Raw genomic sequence first — 19,200 nt, 5'->3', positions numbered from 1 at the left:
GTATGAATCCGACCTGATCAAGACTGATGAGCTGAGGTAAGAGTGGTAGTATTCTATTAGCCAACGCTTTAGCATACCACTTAAGGTCCACATTTAATAGGGAGATGGGTCTGTAGTTCGTAACTACCAGAGGATCTCTGCCTGGCTTCGGGATGACCGCGATATGCGCTTGTAAAAATTCTGCTGGGGGAGGGGTAGGTTCTGATAGTGAGCGGAAAGCCGAAAGAAAGTGGGGCGAAAGGATATCCTGAAACGTTTTATAATAGGCCACTGTAAGGCCATCAGGGCCGGGGCTTTTTCCGGGTTTGAGCTGCTTTAGTGCTACAGCAATTTCTTCCGCCGTTAAGGCAGAGTCTAAGCCTTGGGCCATGTCATCTGAAATTGGGGTGGGACTATATTTGCTCAAAAATTCCTTAATTTTAGTGCGTCGTAATGCTGTTTGATCTGTAGTCGGGTTCGGTTTGGAAAGGTTATAGAGTTTAGTATAATATTGAACGAATTGATTGGCTATATCTTCAGATTTGTGTAATCGGTTACCTTTTGTATCGGTCAATGAATGGATAGTAGTGGAGGCCTTTCTGGTTTGAAGCGCTCTTGCCAGCAGCCTGCTGGTTTTGTTGCCAAATTCGTAAAATGATTTTTTATAAAGGATATACTTGCGTTTGGTTTGTTTATCTAGAAGATCTAGGAGTTCCGCCCGAGCTTCCGTGAGTTCCTTAAGCGTGGCTAAAGCTTTGGATTGCTTGTGGGTTGACTCGAGTCTCCTAATTCGGGCAGTAAGGTCGGTATACAGCTTTTTCCTGTCTCTGTTGCGCTTGGCTGTCAGTGCTATCATTATTCCCCTAATGGTACATTTATGCGCTGCCCAGTTATTTAAAGGGGAAGTGTCATCCGCCTTATTTTCGGTGAAAAAATGTTTTAGCTGTATAGTGAGTTCTTGCATAGCGGATGGGTCAGTGAGTAGAGATGAATCAAGTCTCCAGATCGGGGCAGAAGATTTGCTCATTGGGAATTGTAGTGTTATAGAAATTGGGTGATGGTCCGATAGGACCATCGGGTCTATCGAAGCTTTTTGCAATAACGGAAGGTCTTTCTGCGTTAGAAAGAAAAAGTCAATGCGTGAATATCTGTCGTGAGGGGACGAGTAATATGTATAATCTCTGCCGTCTGGGTTTAAAGTGCGCCATGTATCATGAAGTAGGACAGTAGTCAAAGAGGTATTAATAGTCTTCAAGGCTCTATACGGGAGGGAGGACGTCCCGGATGACGTGTCAAGGATGGGCACAAGGGGGACATTAAAATCTCCACCCAGGACTACAATTCCTTCCTGAAAAGAGGCTAGTGTAGTCGTTATATCTTTAAAAAAAGAGACCTGTTTGGTGTTTGGGGCATATATATTGACTAAGGTAATTGATGTGCCAGCATATTGTCCTTTAAGGAAAATGAATCTACCATTAGTGTCTAGTAATTGATCGGTGAGTTGGAATGGGCAATTTTTATGAAACAGTATAGATACCCCTTTCGATTTCGTTAAAGGAGACGTTGCATGAAAGACGATGGGGTAGCGGTTGTCTTTGAGTTTCGGGACTGAGTTCGTCTTGAAGTGGGTTTCTTGCAGAAAAATAATATCTGCTTTACTCCTATGCATTGTAAGGAGGAGTTTGGATCTTTTCTCTGGAATATTCAGGCCTTTAGCATTAAGCGAGATAATTTTTGCCTGAAGTGGAGTTGTTGGATTCGGAGTGGGAGGCATTATCAAATTTAAGTTTAAGACAGACTACAATATCAGTAGGGTACTTGTCTATCCCCGATCAGAGTATAATTAAACGCTAGTACCTGAGCTTAGGAACTCTGGAGAGAACCTCTGTCTATATTAGAAAATATAGGGCAGATAAAGCACGACTGATTCGGTGGTCGGGAAAACGGTGATCGTTCAACGATGAACAAAAGTACAACTGGCGTTGGGGAGTCCCCTAGAACCGTGTAAGGGTCAAAGGGATTACCTATGTACAATAGCCAGTTAAGTTCAGTGGTGGTGGGAAAAATAACGTATTGCGAGCTTTATAAGCACCACTGCGGTGGGGTTGACTCAACTATGGGTGAAGTGAGATATTTAAGTGAAATCGACACTTTATTGTAGCTATTAATGTTATAATGGGCCAACGGTCTCCATCTAACAATAAGGGAAACCGATGGTCCAGAACCAGATCTGAAAAATGTCAAAACTACCCTCTAGCCGTCTGGTCCGCAGCCAGAACTGAAACCTTCATAGGAAAAAAAAAAAAAAAAAAAAGTTGAGAAGTGTGGGGGGTGATGTGTAAGCATTGGTGTAGCCCAGAATGCAAGTCAGAGCGTGGTATGGGATATACTGCTAAGCGAAGAATGTCGTAGAAACATCAGTCTCCCAGACGTCATGCTCCTGGTACACTCCTGCATTATCATATATAACATTGAGTATGTCTGTTAGCCTGAAAAAAATAAATAAAAATTTCCACTCGTCCTGAACCACAGACCAAGGGCAGTCTCGTATGTGCATATGACATCCACTAGATGGTGCGTTATGAGCAAAAAATCAAAAACCTTGAAATGTAACATATAACCAACATCAAACTTAAACAGAAAGAAACTATCTCATCACTCCCTTGAGTACCGGAAATAGAAGAATCCTCCTTCAGCCTAACGTTACAGCCCTGTCTGAACAAAAGGAATAATACAGTATATATAAAGAAACGTTGAATGGGACATTATGAAAAATAGCCCTATGATGGCAGTTGGTGTACTTCCCCTGGGGGTATCTATCATGCGACAGGGTGTGTGAACCATGAGGTCTCAGGGTATAGCAACCATACACCCCACTAATCTGGTTCCTCCCGGTAGCCCAGTATGAGTGTATGGGGATTGCGTCTCGGCCTTCCCCCAAAAAGAGGAGAGACCTCATACTCCCCCAACCCAGTGAGTTGGGGCAAGATAAAGCAGGTTCCGGAACCGTAAATAGGGACCCCCAGAATGCAATATTCTATAGCACGATAAAGTGGTACCCGACATAAGTAGGTGTATCATATACCTGTATACAAGCCCTTTCACGTGGGGTATCATTGGCGAGAGTGTCTTGTCTTTAAATATAATTTTGGTAGGTAGTCCAGTCTGTCGGATATGGTCCATGTTGCAGTCCGAAACCTTTAATCGAAGCACTGGAGATTAGGCATGGTGTTGACTTTGAGTGGTCAATATGGAAGAGCAAAGCTAGTGTTGACGTTGAAACGTTCCCTTTGAAGCATAAAGGATGTCTGTTCGAAGTCACCAATAGCCCGTTCGGAATTGCCGATGGTTGTGTTTTAGAAGATTTGTCCGACGGGATGGCAGATTTTGCGCAATCATTATAAGACCCGATTGGAAAAATAAAAGACGAACGGGTTCAATAGAAAGGACCGTTATCTCCAGAGGTGTGTGCAGGATTAGTAAGGAGGGCTGACTGAGTCAAATAACAGGAGAACGTACCTGCCGAGAGAAATCCATTGCAGCCTGGGATGGCACGACAAATCAACAGGCAGAACATGTTCGGTCGGGCATCAGAGAAAGTCAGGAGGTTTAGAATAAAGCAGGAGTGATGAGAGATGATGGTCAATGACCGAAGGAGCGGTTTAGCGATCCCTGCGTGCTCTTCTCGGTAGTGGTGCCGCGGTTGGGCTCGCGGGTATGTATCGGATGCGGGATCCCCCTCCTGTTCCGTCCATAGATGGAGATCTTCGTCTTCGCGAGATCGGAGTCTGAATTTCCATGTGTTCGTAACCCGAATAGCCGCCGCTACGGGACGGGATCTGAAAGTCAGCATACCAGTTCGGTAGGTCGACATATGGGATGTCAAGCGTACGGCAGAACGAATCTAGCTCTTCCGGAACCCTCAAGGTAGCAGTGCGTCCGTTATGAACGGCTTGAAGGGCGAACGGAAACTTCCACCGGTAGCGTATATCCCTGTTTTTCAAGATTTCTAGCAAAGGACGGAGGTCCCTCCTGTTCTTCAATGTTATTGCTGACAAATCTTGGTATATGTGGATAGGGTGTTCCTCGTACGTCAGCCTCGGATGGTCTCGGGCCTTCTTGAGAATTTCCTCCTTGACTGAGAAGTCATCGATGTGGCAGATGACATCTCTTGGTGGATCTGCTTCCTTGCCCTTGGGCCGAAGAGCTCTGTGTATGCGCTCCATAGCAATGACATTCTGCTGAGGCCTCTCAAGTAGTTGGTTGAACATGGATGTTACCGCTGGTATCAACTGTTCTTGATCAATCGTCTCGGGTAGGCCACGTACCCGAAGATTGTGCCTGCGGCCTCTGTTATCAATATCCTCAACGTGTCTCTGAAGGTCACGGAGTTGCATGGTGTGGGTGTCTACCCGCCGTTCAGTTTTGCGGATGGCCTGCTGGTGAAGTGAGGCCTGAGCTTCCACTGCATTCACTCGGCCCGATATTTCCTGCAGTTCCCGGCGGAGGTCTGATATGGCGGCTGTGAGCGTGTCCTTGATGTCTGTCGCTACCGCCCTCAGATCCTGCAGGCTCGGGTGTTGATGTTGCGGAGAGCGAGCATTGCCTTGTAACAGTGGAGGATCTGTAGGGGTAAGGGTGATGCCGACATGGCCGCGGGCGGGAGGATTCGCCGCCATGTTTGAGCCTTGGCTCCGGAAAAGCTCCGGTATAGTCGGTGATGTACGGGCGCTCAGGTCTCTCGGCGAGCGGGAGCGGGATGTGGAACGACTCCGGGACGAAGTGCCCATGATCTAGGCGATAGCACGTTGTTAGAGTCCCCCGTTATTAGAAGTTCAGGCTGCAGACCAGACGGAGCTCTGAAGCTAAGCAGCCATCTTCATCCAAGGCTAGCCACGCCCCCCTCTAGCTTTTCTATGCTTGCAGATGTGGCTCTGCCCTCTTGCCTCTTGTCTGCACCTTGAGTGTTCACCGCGTGCTGACCCCAGTATTAACCATACTGAACTCGCAGCATCCCCATTGTGAGATATGTAAACTACCTGTTGAATGGAGCATTTGGCAGAGGCTCTGTCTAACAACATTGCTTTGACTGTTTAGGCATTACAGAGGTTCAGATGGATCCTGAACTTGCAGAAATTGGTGCTGGATTGACTCATCATTTGGGCTATTGGGGCGGGTCTGGTCCTGGACACAGCTTAGACAAGAGTGATTCTTCCACAGGAGAAACTTCAACTCTCCAGTCCGAGATTTGAGATCTTCAGTCCAGGAGTCATATGACTTACTTAGCTTTTGCATTTGAGTGCTGGACCTGATGGTAGCTTCCTCCAAGTCCGTCCCATTTTGCCCATTTTCATTCAAGACCTCTACAACATAACATTCTGTCATTGTGGGGGGCGGGTCATGTAAGTCCTTGTATAGACTAATTAATTTGGAATCAAGGACCAGGTTTTTTCCTTGCCTCTTAGCTCAAGAAGCCATCTCTAGAATCTCGGACGTTCTTTCTTTTAGAGGATCCTCAGGTTAAATGCCAACCTGTTGGTCTGGGGAGACGTCATGGTGATGTTAGTGCAGGGAACTTGGTTGCCAGAGGAGTCTTTTTCCTATCTGCCCTAAAATTTCATGCAATTTGGCTGTCCATCCCTCCTGAAGGTCATCCAATTTGAATTAATTCAGACAATGCCACAACATTAGTGCACATCAACCATCAGGGAGAAGCCAGAAGACTTGCTGCATTTAGAGAAGTATATTGGTTCCTTTTCCTGGGCAGATTTTCACATTGCTGCCTTGTCTGCCGTGTACTTCACAGGTATGGACAATTGGTACACATACTTTATCTCATGTCTGTGGGACAAATCCTCATGTTACTACATGTGGGCAAGGGCCAGTATTTGGCTCTCAACACTTCCAAGGCCTAGATCTCTGCCCTTTTTATTCTGTTTCAGGGACCGCTGGCATCTCCCTCCTTAATTTAGGCTTTTTAAAGGGCATTTCCCATGTAACTCCTACTGTTCTTTCCTTAACTCAATGTGGATCTTAATCTGGTTCTGTCTATGCTTCAGAGACTGCCATTTGAACCCATTAGAAACATTCTTTTCTCTACTCTAACCCACATGATGCATTCCTTGTAGCCATCACTTTTGTAAGGCGAGTGTCTGAACTGGTGGCCTTATTCTGCAAGAACCCTTTCTGGTTTAGGATAAGGACACAGTGGCATTGAGGCCCAGGACTTCCTTCTTCCCTAAAGTAGCTTTTGTCTTTTATCTCAGCCACAACCACCTTGTTCTACCTTTCCTCTGTCCAGCACAGTTTACTGAAGGGAAATTTCCTCCATTGTCTTGCTGTGGTTAGGGCTATGCAAAGTCTATCTCTCAGCCACAGCTTCCTTTAAAAAGACATTCTCTCTATGTAACCCTAGATGAACCCCATAAGGGTGCACCAGCTTCTCGCTCCACCATGTCTTGGTGGCTCAGGCCGATCAGTATCCAAAGTTATAGTCTTAATGTTTGGAATGTACTCTTTCCTTTCAAGGCACATTCTACTAAATCTACGTGTGCTTCTTGGGCTTTTAGGTATCAAACAACTGTTTCCCAGATTTGCAAAGCTGTCTCCTGTTCTTCTATTCATAAACTCTCTCTAAGTCCTTTAAGGTAGACGTCGGGCTGTTATCTGATGCCAGCTTCGAGGCATAAGGTTCTTCAGGTGGCTCTTTGAACTCTAGGTAGTGCCATGTACCTGTTTTTTTTTTTCGGGGCCTGCTAGTGTTTGTTTGCGTTGCCGCCCACACCTCAGTTGGAATGCTTTGGGACATGCTGAAGGTGAAATATTTCCCGTGTCCCTCAATGGACAAGAGAGAATATAGGTTTTTTGTACTGACTATAAAATTGGTACCAAATGGTAAATGGACCATAAAATGCACCCAAACCCAACCCCTCTCCTCTCCCCTCCCCTCTCCTCTCCTCTCTCCCCTCCCCTCTCCCCTCTCCCCTCTCCTCTCCCCTCTCCACTTTAATGTGTTCCCCAGTGTAATGTTTATTTCTACAGTGTAATTCTTATTTTTCTTATGTATAAATATTTTTTTACATCCTAAGTGAACATGATGAGCTGTTGAAGCAAATAAATGAAACAAAAGACATTGATATGCGTGAAGATTTAGAACGGGAGATGGAGTGCCTTGTTAAACAGATGGAAAACAAAAGTGACCAAATACTAAAGCTGAAGAGGCATCAACAAAATGTAAGCGATTTGCCATATTTATAATGCAGGCTTTATGTCTATAGCACATTGCATTACTGTATATACCATAATGATGGCTATAATATTAGATTATTAAATGGATATTCTGTTTACCCTTCTCTATAGATAAATTGAAGTTTTAAAATAACAAATGCAAAGGTATTTGTTTGACTGCTACCTAAATCGACCATTCCAATAATGTCATGTAGTTGCCTCAATGGAGGTGGGTTGCTGTAATGCACACCATTTTTATTTTGGAATTAACTAGTCCCCAAAGATTCAGTTGACTAGGAATTAGGGTTGCATGGTATCGGTATTGTTGCCGGTACGAAGAAAATGCTCCGATACTTGACCTGATACGTGCATCCTCATCGTAGCGGGGGGGCAGGACAGCCTCATAGTTGATCAGTGCGAGCTGTTACAAGCACCAATCTCCCTGTATACCTTTTTAATAAAGCAGCTGACAGCCGCTTCTCCACTCCCTCCCTTGGCTTGTAGCTGCTTTATTAAAAGGTATACAGGAAGATTGGTGGTTGTAACCGCCAGCATCGATCGTCTCAACTGTCCCTTGTGTCCTCCTGCGGCTCCCCGAGTTTGCTCTGGTCCTCCTCCATGCTTCTTCTGTCCCCCTCTGTGCTCCTCCTCCATGTGCTCCTACTGTCCCCCTCTGTGCTCCTCCTCCATGTGCTCCTACTGTCCCCCTCTGTGCTCCTCCACCCCCTCGGTGCTCTTTCATTCCCCTTCTGTGCTCCTCTGGTCTCCCCTTGTCCTGGATCTTTATATGTGCTTTCAATGCTTCAGTTTATGAATCAACAGGAGGCTCTGTCTCCTGTCCATTCATCTTCAGTGCAACTAAGGCTGCAGAGAAAAGGACTGGGGAATCTGCGTTCTCAGTCCCTTTTTCTGTCACAAATGGGAGATGTCAGGGGTCTGTTTAGATGACTAATATCTCACCAAAGCCCCCCAACAGGGCTTAAAAAACAAAAAAACAAAAAAAGAGTTGTAAAAAATATTTAAAAATGTATTTGTAAATAAAAAAAAAAATGTAAAACAAAATTAAAACATTGTAATAAATAAATAAAACAATTGTAAAGAAAAAACTATTGACACCATCCACTGTCCTACTGATGCTGTACACTGCTTCCTCCCCCAGAAGCACTGTGTAATAAAAAAAAAAAAAAAAAAAAAAAAGGGTAAACTTGCAAAAAGTAACATAGAATAAAAAACTACTGACACCGTCCACTGCCCTACTGACACCACCCTGCACATACCACCCACCATCATACACTCCACACCCTTCTCCTGCACATTCCTATTTAACATTACCACATTCTGCACTATGTAAGTCATTTTGAGACTGTATTTAAGCTTTTAACCACACCCAATATTTAGCGCACTTTAAACCGCGCCCACTTGTTGCATCACGTGCCGCTCTTCTTTTTTTTTTTTTCTTTTTTTTGGCATTTTAATCAATGCCTAGGGTCCACTTTTGATCTTGCACAGGGGCCCACTGATTTCATTATATGCCCCTGCTTGTGACTGCTTGTTAAATGCAATTTAAGTGATGTAATTTTAATCAATGCTAAAGGGGAAGAATGAGGGTGAAGATGGTAGTAAAGGAGAGTAGGGGAGGACAGTTTTAGAAGAATAGGATCGGCGGGAGGTGGAGTGGCTGTGGGCAGGGAAGCGGTGGCATGGGGGGGAGGGAGGCGGTCACATTAGGGGTTAATAACTGATCAGCGGGCTGTAGTTTGTTGATCAGAGTTATAGAATTATTCAGCAGAGTCTGCTGAACAATTCTGATATAGAAAATAAGTGTAAATACTCCGCGCCAAAAAAAGTTTAGAATATAAAATATAATTGTTAAAATAAGCTGCTCTCCTAATTTGATAAATAGTGATCAAAGAACAATTAAGTGATGTGTAAAGGGCGCAAAATGGTGACTAATGTTAACATAAAATGTTTTAATTTCACATTAGTCACCATTTAGCGCCCTCCACACACCACTTACTAATTTTTATATAAGCTTATGGTCATTGAAGTGACCATAAGCTTATAGGAGAGGGAGATATGAGGGCCGTATGGACTTGGCCATCTGTGGGCACTTTTTAGGGCTGTCCGGACTTGCCAGTGAAAGGGTTAAACAGTTGGGGCCACTTAAGTGATTTGGTAACTGGTTGCGGGCTACAATAAAATGAAATGGTTCAGCATAGCATAATAAAGATTTTAAACAATCAGGATCATCATTTTCCTTGGGATCAATCTCCATTGGATGTTTACTCTGTTTAATCAGTCACAAAAAAAGAAAATATACAGGCAGGCCCGATCAGACCGATCGTGTGAAAGAGGCCTAAGGCTGCTTTCACACTGGTACTCTGCGGTTTATCCACACGGCGGGTGCTGCGCATGGCACCTGCAACTTTCCTGGTTAGCTGCACTTTACCATAGACTTCTATTATATCTTGCAAGTGTGGTGCACTTTCAGAAAGAGCACAAATCCCGCAGTATATAATAAAACTCTATGGCTCAGTGCAGCTGGAAAGCACTGCACTGCACCTGTGGATCAGTGTGAAAGCAACCTAAAATTTTGGAATTTTAAGTGCTCATAAATGCCCATTGCAAAACTATGATGAACTATGAAAAAAACTAAACAAAACTATGAACTGCTGACCTTTTTTTCATTAACTTTCTGCTGGCATTGCTGGCTGTTGGAAAGGTTCTTGTCCCAGGTGGCATGATACCAAATGCACATTACCTGGGACAAGAGTTGGCGCTGTAGAGAAAGTATCAGCATATGCATCTCCTGCTCCCTCTGCAGCTGCTCTATCCTCTCAAATGCTCTGGGTCAGCAACCTACGATCTGGGCTTGCCGACCTTCCATCTGAGACCAGGAGGTCATGGGCCACATGTTGAGGAGGTGCTCTATACTATTCTTACGTCCTGGTAATTTGTAAATAATAGTATGACATCACTGTGTATATTTTGTGACCAGCATTCTGTATTGAAATGTATCTTTTTTTTTCAGGTTCTTAGGCTTAAGAATGCAGCTTGGTCCATGAAGAAACTTTCCTCCAAAGCCAGATCTGCTGTCGCAGGACAGTCTTGCAAAGAAGACAGTGATGTCACCCCCGGGAAAAAACAAAAGGCTCCAGCAAGAGGCACTCCAACCGCCAATAGCAAGGCTGCCCTACAGCTGTTGAAAAACGTGCAGAAGATTCAAACAAATTTAAAGAGGGATGATATCATGTGGGAAAAGTGAATTTTTTTTGTATATATTGCTTTTTGCTGTGTGTGCGTGTGTATTTATAAGGTCTACATTCTCAATCCTGTGTGTGTACAGTGACTTCCAGTGCCTATTTATTGTTAATATTTTAAATAAAGATTTTTAATTTAGTGTATTTGTATCCAGAATGACGTACATATGTGTATTTTTGCTTTATACTTTCAATAATTTATTCAATTTTTGTACCACTGCTGATACATTTCAATAATATATGCTCTGTTTATATGTACAGAAGGTGCCTGCTTATTTGAAGTCGGAAATACAATTTTGTACTACGTTATCATGCCTCAGTCACATGACTTTTGGATAAAATTTTATACATCGATGTAACATCTGTAAATGAAAAAAAAAGATTGACAAAAGGCATAATTGTTTACTGCTCTCTGCATATTTTTCATGTACAATAGCTTGCTACAATGCTTATCTATGCAGCTATAAATTGTTGCCATTGATTACTAGCAACCGCATTGGGTAACGCGAGTAGCTACTGAAACTGGCGATTCTGCTGCAATCTACAAAAGCTGGAAGAAAAAGTCAACTGCTCCTCAACAGAGCTACAGATTGCTTGGAATTTTAGCGACACAGACCTTTCTTTGCAATTATTTTTTATATTTTCCTAGCAAAAAAAAAAAACTGGGGCTAAATTCTGTAGTCTCTAGATAAAACACTAGCGTGCCAGCTTTTAATCACATCTTATGTACATGTTAAAGTGTACCATGCACACACGCTCATAAGACTGCATAACATAAATTATAAGAATATTTCTGTGTTGGGAATGCACAACCGATCACAGTAATGAAAGGCTGTATGCAGAACTACGCCTTTACTTGTGTAAACCCCTTACTCTATGTTCAGGAATGTATGGCTTTGCGCATGTTCAGGCTTACGCAAAGTAGCAGAGTAACCCTACTTACAGCCATTCATTACTATGATCAGCTGTATGTGACAGCTGTGTATCCTTGGCGTTGAAAGACACCCACAGTTAATTGGCCTTATACTCCCATGTGCACGAGACCTTACTCTTAAGCCTTGTACACATGATCCAATTGTTGGTCAACCGAGCATGAGATTTTTGTCTTAAGGGCATGTGCCTGGATTTTGTCTTGCATACTAATGGTACACAATTTTTGTGCAATAAACACAAACATAGTTATGTACTATGAGGAATTTCAGCTCTTGAGCGCCACCCTTTGGGCCCCTTCTGCTAATTTTGTGTTTGGTGAGCATTGAATCCGAGCATGCATGTTTGTACTTTCAACTTTTGTGTGACTGACTTGTGTACTGACCATCAGAAAATCTTACAACCAACCATTGTCCACTGAAAATTTACTAGCCTGCTATCCAACATTTGTTGGCCAAAAGTTGGACAACAATTGTCTGAAGGAGTGTACTAACGGTAACATTTTAGGACAACAGTCTGTGAACAGACAATCCCCTGACAACAATCGCATCGTGTGTACAAGGCTTTATTGTCCCAGGAACATTTTCACCAGACAGGAAGTGAATAAATCTCCAACACCACAGACAAAAGTAAAACTTTTTTTTTTTTTGTTTTTTGTAGTAAGTTAAGTGCAACTTCCGCTGATCGGACCCCCCCCCCCCCCCCCGTTGTCACAATTGGCACCTTTCAGGGGGGAGGGGGGGTGCAGATACCTGTCAAAGACAGGTATTTACACCCACTTCCGGGCGGACAATTTCTATTGCGCTGTGCGACTCGCGCATGCGCAGTAGGGAACCGGGAAGTGAAGCCGCATCGCTTCACTTCCTGATTCCCTTACCTAAAATGGTGGCGGCAGCAGCCGAGAGCCGAGCGATCGATCGGCCTCGGCTGCCAGCATCGCTGGACCCCGGGACAGGTGAGTGTCCATTTATTAAAAGTCAGCAGCTGCAGTATTTGTAGCTGCTGGAGTTTAATATTTTTTTTTCACAGTGCAGTCCCGCTTTAAGTAGGGGAATGTTGGAACCCCTGTCAACTTTTCATTGTTGTCTATGCTCCTTTTGCAAATTATTCCTCACTTTTCTGGTAAGCTATAAAGAAAACCCTCTGGCAGGAATTTTAAAGGCCAATGCTCCAAAATAATCAAGTGTTAAATATAAAAAAAAATATCTGTTTTATGGGAAATTGTTAAAACAGATTCAAAGTATATAGTTAAACTACAATTGATGCAGGTGCAGAATGGTGCACAGTAATTAGAACACATGTAACCACTTGCTCTGTCTAGTGCATGGGGTGTCCAAACTTTTTTCAAAGAGAGCCAGATTTGATGAAGTGAACATGCGTGAGGGTCGACCATTTTGCCTGACATTCTTTGAACCGTTAAAATTTGGTCTAAGTGTGTTAGTTGGAGCACTAATACACTGCCCAACAAGAATTTTCTTGCCTCTGTGGTTGTGTGTGGTGAAGAGATGAGCTTGGGCGTATTATTTGGATATACCATATTTATTGGCGTATAACATGCACCTTCACTTTAAGAGGGAAGTTTCAGGAAGAAAAAATGTAATTTTAAATAAAGAACTGTGAAGCAATATAATAGTCAGTGCCCATCTGCAGACCCACCATTGCCATGACTGTAGCCTCACCATTGCAAGGAATGCAGTACCATAGCCAGGAGTGCACCACCATACCCCGGAATGCCCTCACCATAGCCAGGAATGCCTCACCATTGTCAGGAACGCAGCACCACTGCCAGGAATGCACTGACAAGCGCCAAAGATTACCTACAGGAGAATCTCCTGTTTACACTGTGCCCTCTTTAATAGAAAGTCCTTTGATGGAGAGAACAGTCGTCCAATGGCAGCGCCAGAGACGGGACTTCCTATTACAGAGGCTGCCCATAAACAGGAAATTCTCCTGTGTGTACGGCGCTTGGTCCCGCCTCCTCCTTGTCCCTTCCAAGGCATATACATCTTTTGTTGACCCTGCGCTGGGAGATCGCACTTTGGAAATGCCCGGTTTAGTGCAACACATATATACAGAGTATACCCAACGAGTTTCAAGATATAGAGTTATTCCTCTTCTTCAGAGGTGAGTGGTTATGGGTAAAATAGTATCTATAATTAACAGAGCCAAACATATGCCATTAAGAAATATACACAAATAATTAAAATGGCAAAATTATTTACAGAAATATGGATATACACTGACCATGTGGATTTAATAAAATATTCGCATCATTTTAAAAAACAAGGATTTTTTGCTGCCATATACATATATATCCAGCCAATAGCACTCACAAAGGGCACCCAAACCACCTCCAAAAGGGACACCACACCACAGACCAGCAGATAGACTGGATCTCTGCCTTTGGGATAGACACAAAAGGGGCTGAAATTGAAGCACAGGGCACATCAATTTATACCATTCACATTAAAGCTGCCATCCAAAAAAAAAAAAATTTGTCAACAGAAGCTCACTTTAGGAGATCTGTATTGAATACGTGTAGATGGCCAGTCATGTCAGTCATGGTAGATCATGTAAGCCTGAAGACGCCCAGGGGCAGCATGCAAAGGCGGCGTCTCTGTTAATTATAGATACTGTTGTTTTACCCACAACCACTCACCCCTGAAGAAGAGGAATAAGGCTATGTCTCAAAACGCGTTGGGTATACTCTGTACATGTGTATTCCACTAGATAGAGCAAGTGGTTATATGTGTTCTAATTTACTGTGCACCAGTCTGCACCCACATCAATAGTAGTTTTTTTTTAACTATATACTTTGAATCTCCTGTTTTAACAATTTCCAGTAAAACATATTTTTTATATTTAACACTTGATTATTTTGGACCATTTGCCCTTAAAAGTCCCACCAGAGGGTTTTCTTTGGTGCTTGTCTAACTTAGGGATGTGGGCACTTTCGCCTACCTTTCCCCATAAGCATTCAGCACACCCTGAACACTGTCTGGTAAAAAATTCTCAGATCAGAAAGGGCCTCTCTGAGGTTGGGTTCACACTGTTGCAAATTGGATGCGGTTTACACCGCATCCAATTCCCAGAACATTTGCAAACTTACTTTTCAATGGATATGGTTCACATATGTGCGTTGCCTACGCACAAAAATAGTATGCGTTTTCTTGGCAGCACATAATCTTCAATAGGAACGAAGTTGTGCTCAAAAGTTTGCATACCCTGGCAGAAATTGTGACTTTTGGCATTAATATTGAGAATAAGACTGATCATGCCAAAAAAAAATCTTATATTTAAGGATAGCAATCACATGAAGCCATTTATTATCACATAGTTTTTTGGATCCTTCTGAAATCATGATAGCAGAAATCACCAAAATGGCCCTGATAAAAAGTTTACATATCCTGGAATGTTTGGCCTTCGTACAGAAGGTGACACACACAGGTTAAATGGCAATTAAAGATTAATTTCCCACATTTGTGGCTTTTTAAATCACAATTTAGTGTCTGTGTAAATAGCCAATGAGTTTGTTAGCTCTCACATTGATGCACTAAGCAGGCTAGACACTGAGCCAGGAGAAGGTAGAAAAGAACAGTCAAAAGACCTGCATAACAAAGTAATGAAACTTTACAAAGATGGAAAAGGATATAAAAAGATATCCAAAGCATTGATTATGCCAGTCAGTACTGTTTAATCGCTTATTAAAGGTGGAAAATTAAGGACTCTTTTGATACCAAGCCAAGATGGGGTTGCCAACCGCCAGTAAATTTACTGACAGTTTGTAAAAAATCAGTGATTTTTTTTTTTACAACTGCCAGTAAATATCAGGGGCTGATAATTTCATGTTTGTTGACTAAATGTGAATCAAGCAAATTACTTTATCTGTAGTGTCAGTGTTTACATATCATGTTTATATTGTTCAAATATTCACTGTGTTAGTTTTCAATAGGAGTTCTGTAATTTCTCTGGTTGCCAGTAAAAAATGTGCTCCGCCAGTAAATTTTCCATATTCTGTCAGTAAAAAAATGCTGCGGGAAGTTGGCAACCCTGAGCCAAGGTCAGGTAGACCAAGAAAGATTACAGCTACAACTGGAAACCCACAGGTAACCTCAGGAGAAATACAGGCTGCTCTGGAAAAAGATGGTGTGGCTGTTTTTAAGGAGCACAATACGATGATACTTGAACAAAAAAGAGCTGCATGGTCAAGTTGCCAGAAAGAAGCCTTTATTGCACAAGTTCCACAACAAAAGCCTGGTTACAATATGCCCAACAACGTCTTGACATGCCTCGTTGGCTTTTTTGTGGCATTGGCGCAGTAAAGGCTTCCTTCAGGCAGCTCATATAAAAAGATATCCAAAGCCTTGAATGTACCAGTCAGTACTGTTTAATCACCTATTAAGAAGTGGAAAATTAGGGGCTATTTTGATACCAAGGTAAGGTAGACCAAGAAAGATTGCAGCCACAACTGGTGGAAGAATTGCTCAGGATACAAAGAAACTCACAGGTAACCGCAGGAGAAATACATATTGAAAATATGTTTCAATATTAATGCCAAAATGACACAATTTCTGCCAGGGTATGCAAACTTTTGAGCATGACTATGTATGTGTATATATACACAGTATCTCACAAAAGTGAGTACACCCCTCACATTTTTATAACTATTTATTATATCTTTTCATGTGACAACACTGAAGAAATGACACTTTGCTACAATGTAAAGTAGTGAGTGTACAGCTTATATAACAGTGTACAGTATATGTTGCATATGTGCCATACTCTTTCCATTTTCAGGATGATGGATTGAACAGTAATAGGTGAGATTTTCAAAGCTTGGGATATTTTTTTTATAACCTAACCCTACTTTAAACTTCTCCACAACTTTATCCCTGACCTGTCTGAAGTATTCCTTGGCCTTCTTGATGCTTTTTTTTTTTTTTTTCACTAAGGTTCTCTAACAAACCTCTGAGGGCTTCACAGAACACTTGTATGTATACTGAGATTAAATTACACACAGGTGGACTCTATTTACTAATCAGGTGACTTCTGAAGGCAATTGGTTCCACTAGATTTAGGTAGGGGTATCAGAGTAAAGGGCACTGAATACACTTTTCAGATAATTATTTGTAAAAAAAAATTGAAAACCATTTATCATTTTTCTTCCACTTCACAATTAAATGCCACTTTGTGTTGGTCTATCACAAAAATATCAATAAAATACATTTACATTTTTGGTTGTAACATGACAAAATATGGAAAATTTCAAGGGGTATGAATACTTCATCAAGGCACTGTTAAGCCCCATACACACTATCAGATGTTCTGCAGATTTTTGTCTTCGGATTTACCAAAACCATGTAGTGCAAGGGCCTGCCTGATTGCATACACATTGAAACTCTTAAGGTTTGACCTCATATTACATGGTTTTGGTAAATCTGAAAACAAAAATCTGCAGAAAATCGAATAGTGTGTATGGGGCTTTAAGCTGGATTCACACCTATGCAGTTTTAGTGCTTTTTGCATTTTGCAGATTTGCACTACAAAATTTGTTCCATAGGAAACCATGTTAACTGGACTGTAGTGCAAAATGCAAAAAAGCACTAAAAATGCATAGGTGTGAATCCAGTCAATGTGTCCATGTACACAGCAGGAATATTAGAAGAGGAGCATTTACAGGCTGAAAAAACAAAACACCAAAGCTTGTTCAGGAGAGGTGTTTTGAGCAGAAAAAAATGCTCAAGCACACATAAACGCACATAAACACTGTAAGCGTCTAGCATTTGTGTTAATGCATTCTAATTGCCAGAATAAATTAATAATCTGGACAGTAGAATGCATTTATGCTCAAACACATAAACATTTGTACAATATGCTGCTTTTGGCGCATTTTTATTGCCAGCATTTCTGGTGTTCGGAGGAGCAGATGCCCAGTGTGCATGAGGCATGCACACATCATAGAAGGCTTTTTTAGATAGGAGATACCATTTCAGGGACACAATTAAAAGCTATGCAAAGAGCGGAGGGACACCATAGTTGTCAGAGCCTCACTGTTGCAGGGTGGGTTGTGGGTGTGTTGAAGGGTGGGTTTTGCCTGTGTTGCAACCCACCCTTAGACACAGGCAAAACCTGCTGTTCAACACACCAAACCCGCCCTGCAACACAGACAAAACAGGACCTTGAGCACACTGTAAACCCGCCCCGCAACTGCGAGGCACAATATGATAAATACAGTGTTCCTCCGCTGTTTACATAGCATTCAATTGTGCCCATCAAATGGTATTTCCCATCAAAAAAAGCCTCCTACGATGTGCGCATGCACTATGGGGACGTCACGCCAGCTGATAGGGAAATCAGCTGGAGTGCCCTTCTGTTCTGCGCATGCGTGGGTACTTTTCGACAAAGGGCACTTTTCGACAGAACACTGGTTCAAACAACAACAATTACGACTGCGTTTTTGATGTGTTCTGGTGCATTTTTCCCGTTTTTTTTCTCTTCTTAATTTCAACTGAGGACATGTGCGTTCTGGTGTGTTTTATTCCCGTTTTTTTTTTTTTGTTTTTTTTTTCTTCATCTCAATTAAGGACATGTGTGTTGTTGATTCATTTTGCCACGTTCCAGATGTGTTCCATACAGAAAAAAATTCAACATGTTCTACTTTTGTTGACTGCACTGCAACGCACTGCATTGTTGTGAACTAGGGAATCATGTTAAATCCTGTCCGTGTGTTTTTGAGGCAAAATAAAAGCGCACTGGACTGCTTCTGGTGTGAACCAGCGCTCAAGGCAGTGTTTTTTTCTGCCGATGCAGGAGCTTTTTAATTTCACTTCTGACTGCCTTTTACTTCTGGCAGGAAAATCAGCTCACGGTGGGTCGTGATGACAAGCAACGGCCCTGGAGCTGGAAAGAGCAGCTGAGCCAGCGGTCCTCTCCAGCTCCCTCTTCCAGGGAAGGCTCACCCGCTGCCTCGGACAGTGGAGGGAGGAGGGAAGATCAGAGTGTCATCTTGGGACTCGTAAACTGCCTCCTAAGGTGAGGAAGCCTCTGATGGCCACATCCTTGTTCCTCCATCTCCAGCGCGGGGGGGGGGGGGGCGCCATCCCCCACCATCTCCCACGTGGGGCGTGGCATTGGTTTGACACCCCCCCCCCCCAAAGTATTGAGCGCCAGCCGCCACTGCTCATAGATAAGCATGGAGATTCCGATCAGGTCTAGATGAAAAATGGACAGCCAGACCTGATTGGACCTCTTGTGTGAAATGGGCCTAAAAGCCGCGTATTGCGCTTGCGCTCAGGCGTGTCAAGTGCTATGCATTTATGAATTCCATTGGCCAGAATATCAATTTATTCTGGCCACTGGAATGAATGAACGCTCAAGTGCTAAACACATCTAGTATTTGAAGAGTTGTTTTTTTTTCTGCCCAAATCTCTCCTGAACAACATGCAATATTATGATGAGCTGTCATATATCCACCATGGCACTACCTGACAACACACTAATGGAACACTGTTGGATCTGCAGAGGCATAATCCTTTAGATCAGGGATCTCCAAACCATGGCCCTCCAGCTGTTTGGAGACCCTCGCTTTAGATTATCCTCATAGAGTTTAGAATAAGAGCATACCTACCAACATTTTGAGGTGGGAATGAAGGACACCTACTTGCAAACGTATGTAGGCATAGGACATGCCATGCCCCCTGGCACACCCCCTTAAAGCAGAATTAACCAAAAAACAAAGGTTCATTAAATCCACAAGGACTTTTTTTTTACCACTACTATTCCTTTATATTGACTTTTAAAATTG

General features: G+C 42.7%; 1 protein-coding gene across 1 annotated transcript in view; it reads left to right on the top strand.

Moving 5' to 3' along the window:
• Positions 1-10,623, top strand: part of CEP57L1 (centrosomal protein 57 like 1) — a 71,934-nt gene extending 61,311 nt beyond the window's left edge. The window contains 2 exon segments of the mRNA XM_077487144.1: positions 7,068-7,212; positions 10,238-10,623. Of these exon segments, the coding sequence (XP_077343270.1) occupies positions 7,068-7,212; positions 10,238-10,471 (379 nt within the window). The 3' untranslated portion in view covers positions 10,472-10,623.
• Positions 10,624-19,200: the final 8,577 nt, after the last annotated feature.

Source organism: Lithobates pipiens, unplaced genomic scaffold (assembly GCF_037356315.1).
Source record: "Lithobates pipiens isolate NorthernLeopardFrog02 unplaced genomic scaffold, aLitPip1_a1.2 Scaffold_18, whole genome shotgun sequence".
Classification (NCBI taxonomy): domain Eukaryota; kingdom Metazoa; phylum Chordata; class Amphibia; order Anura; family Ranidae; genus Lithobates; species Lithobates pipiens.
This window is presented reverse-complemented; position numbering and strand designations above follow the sequence as displayed.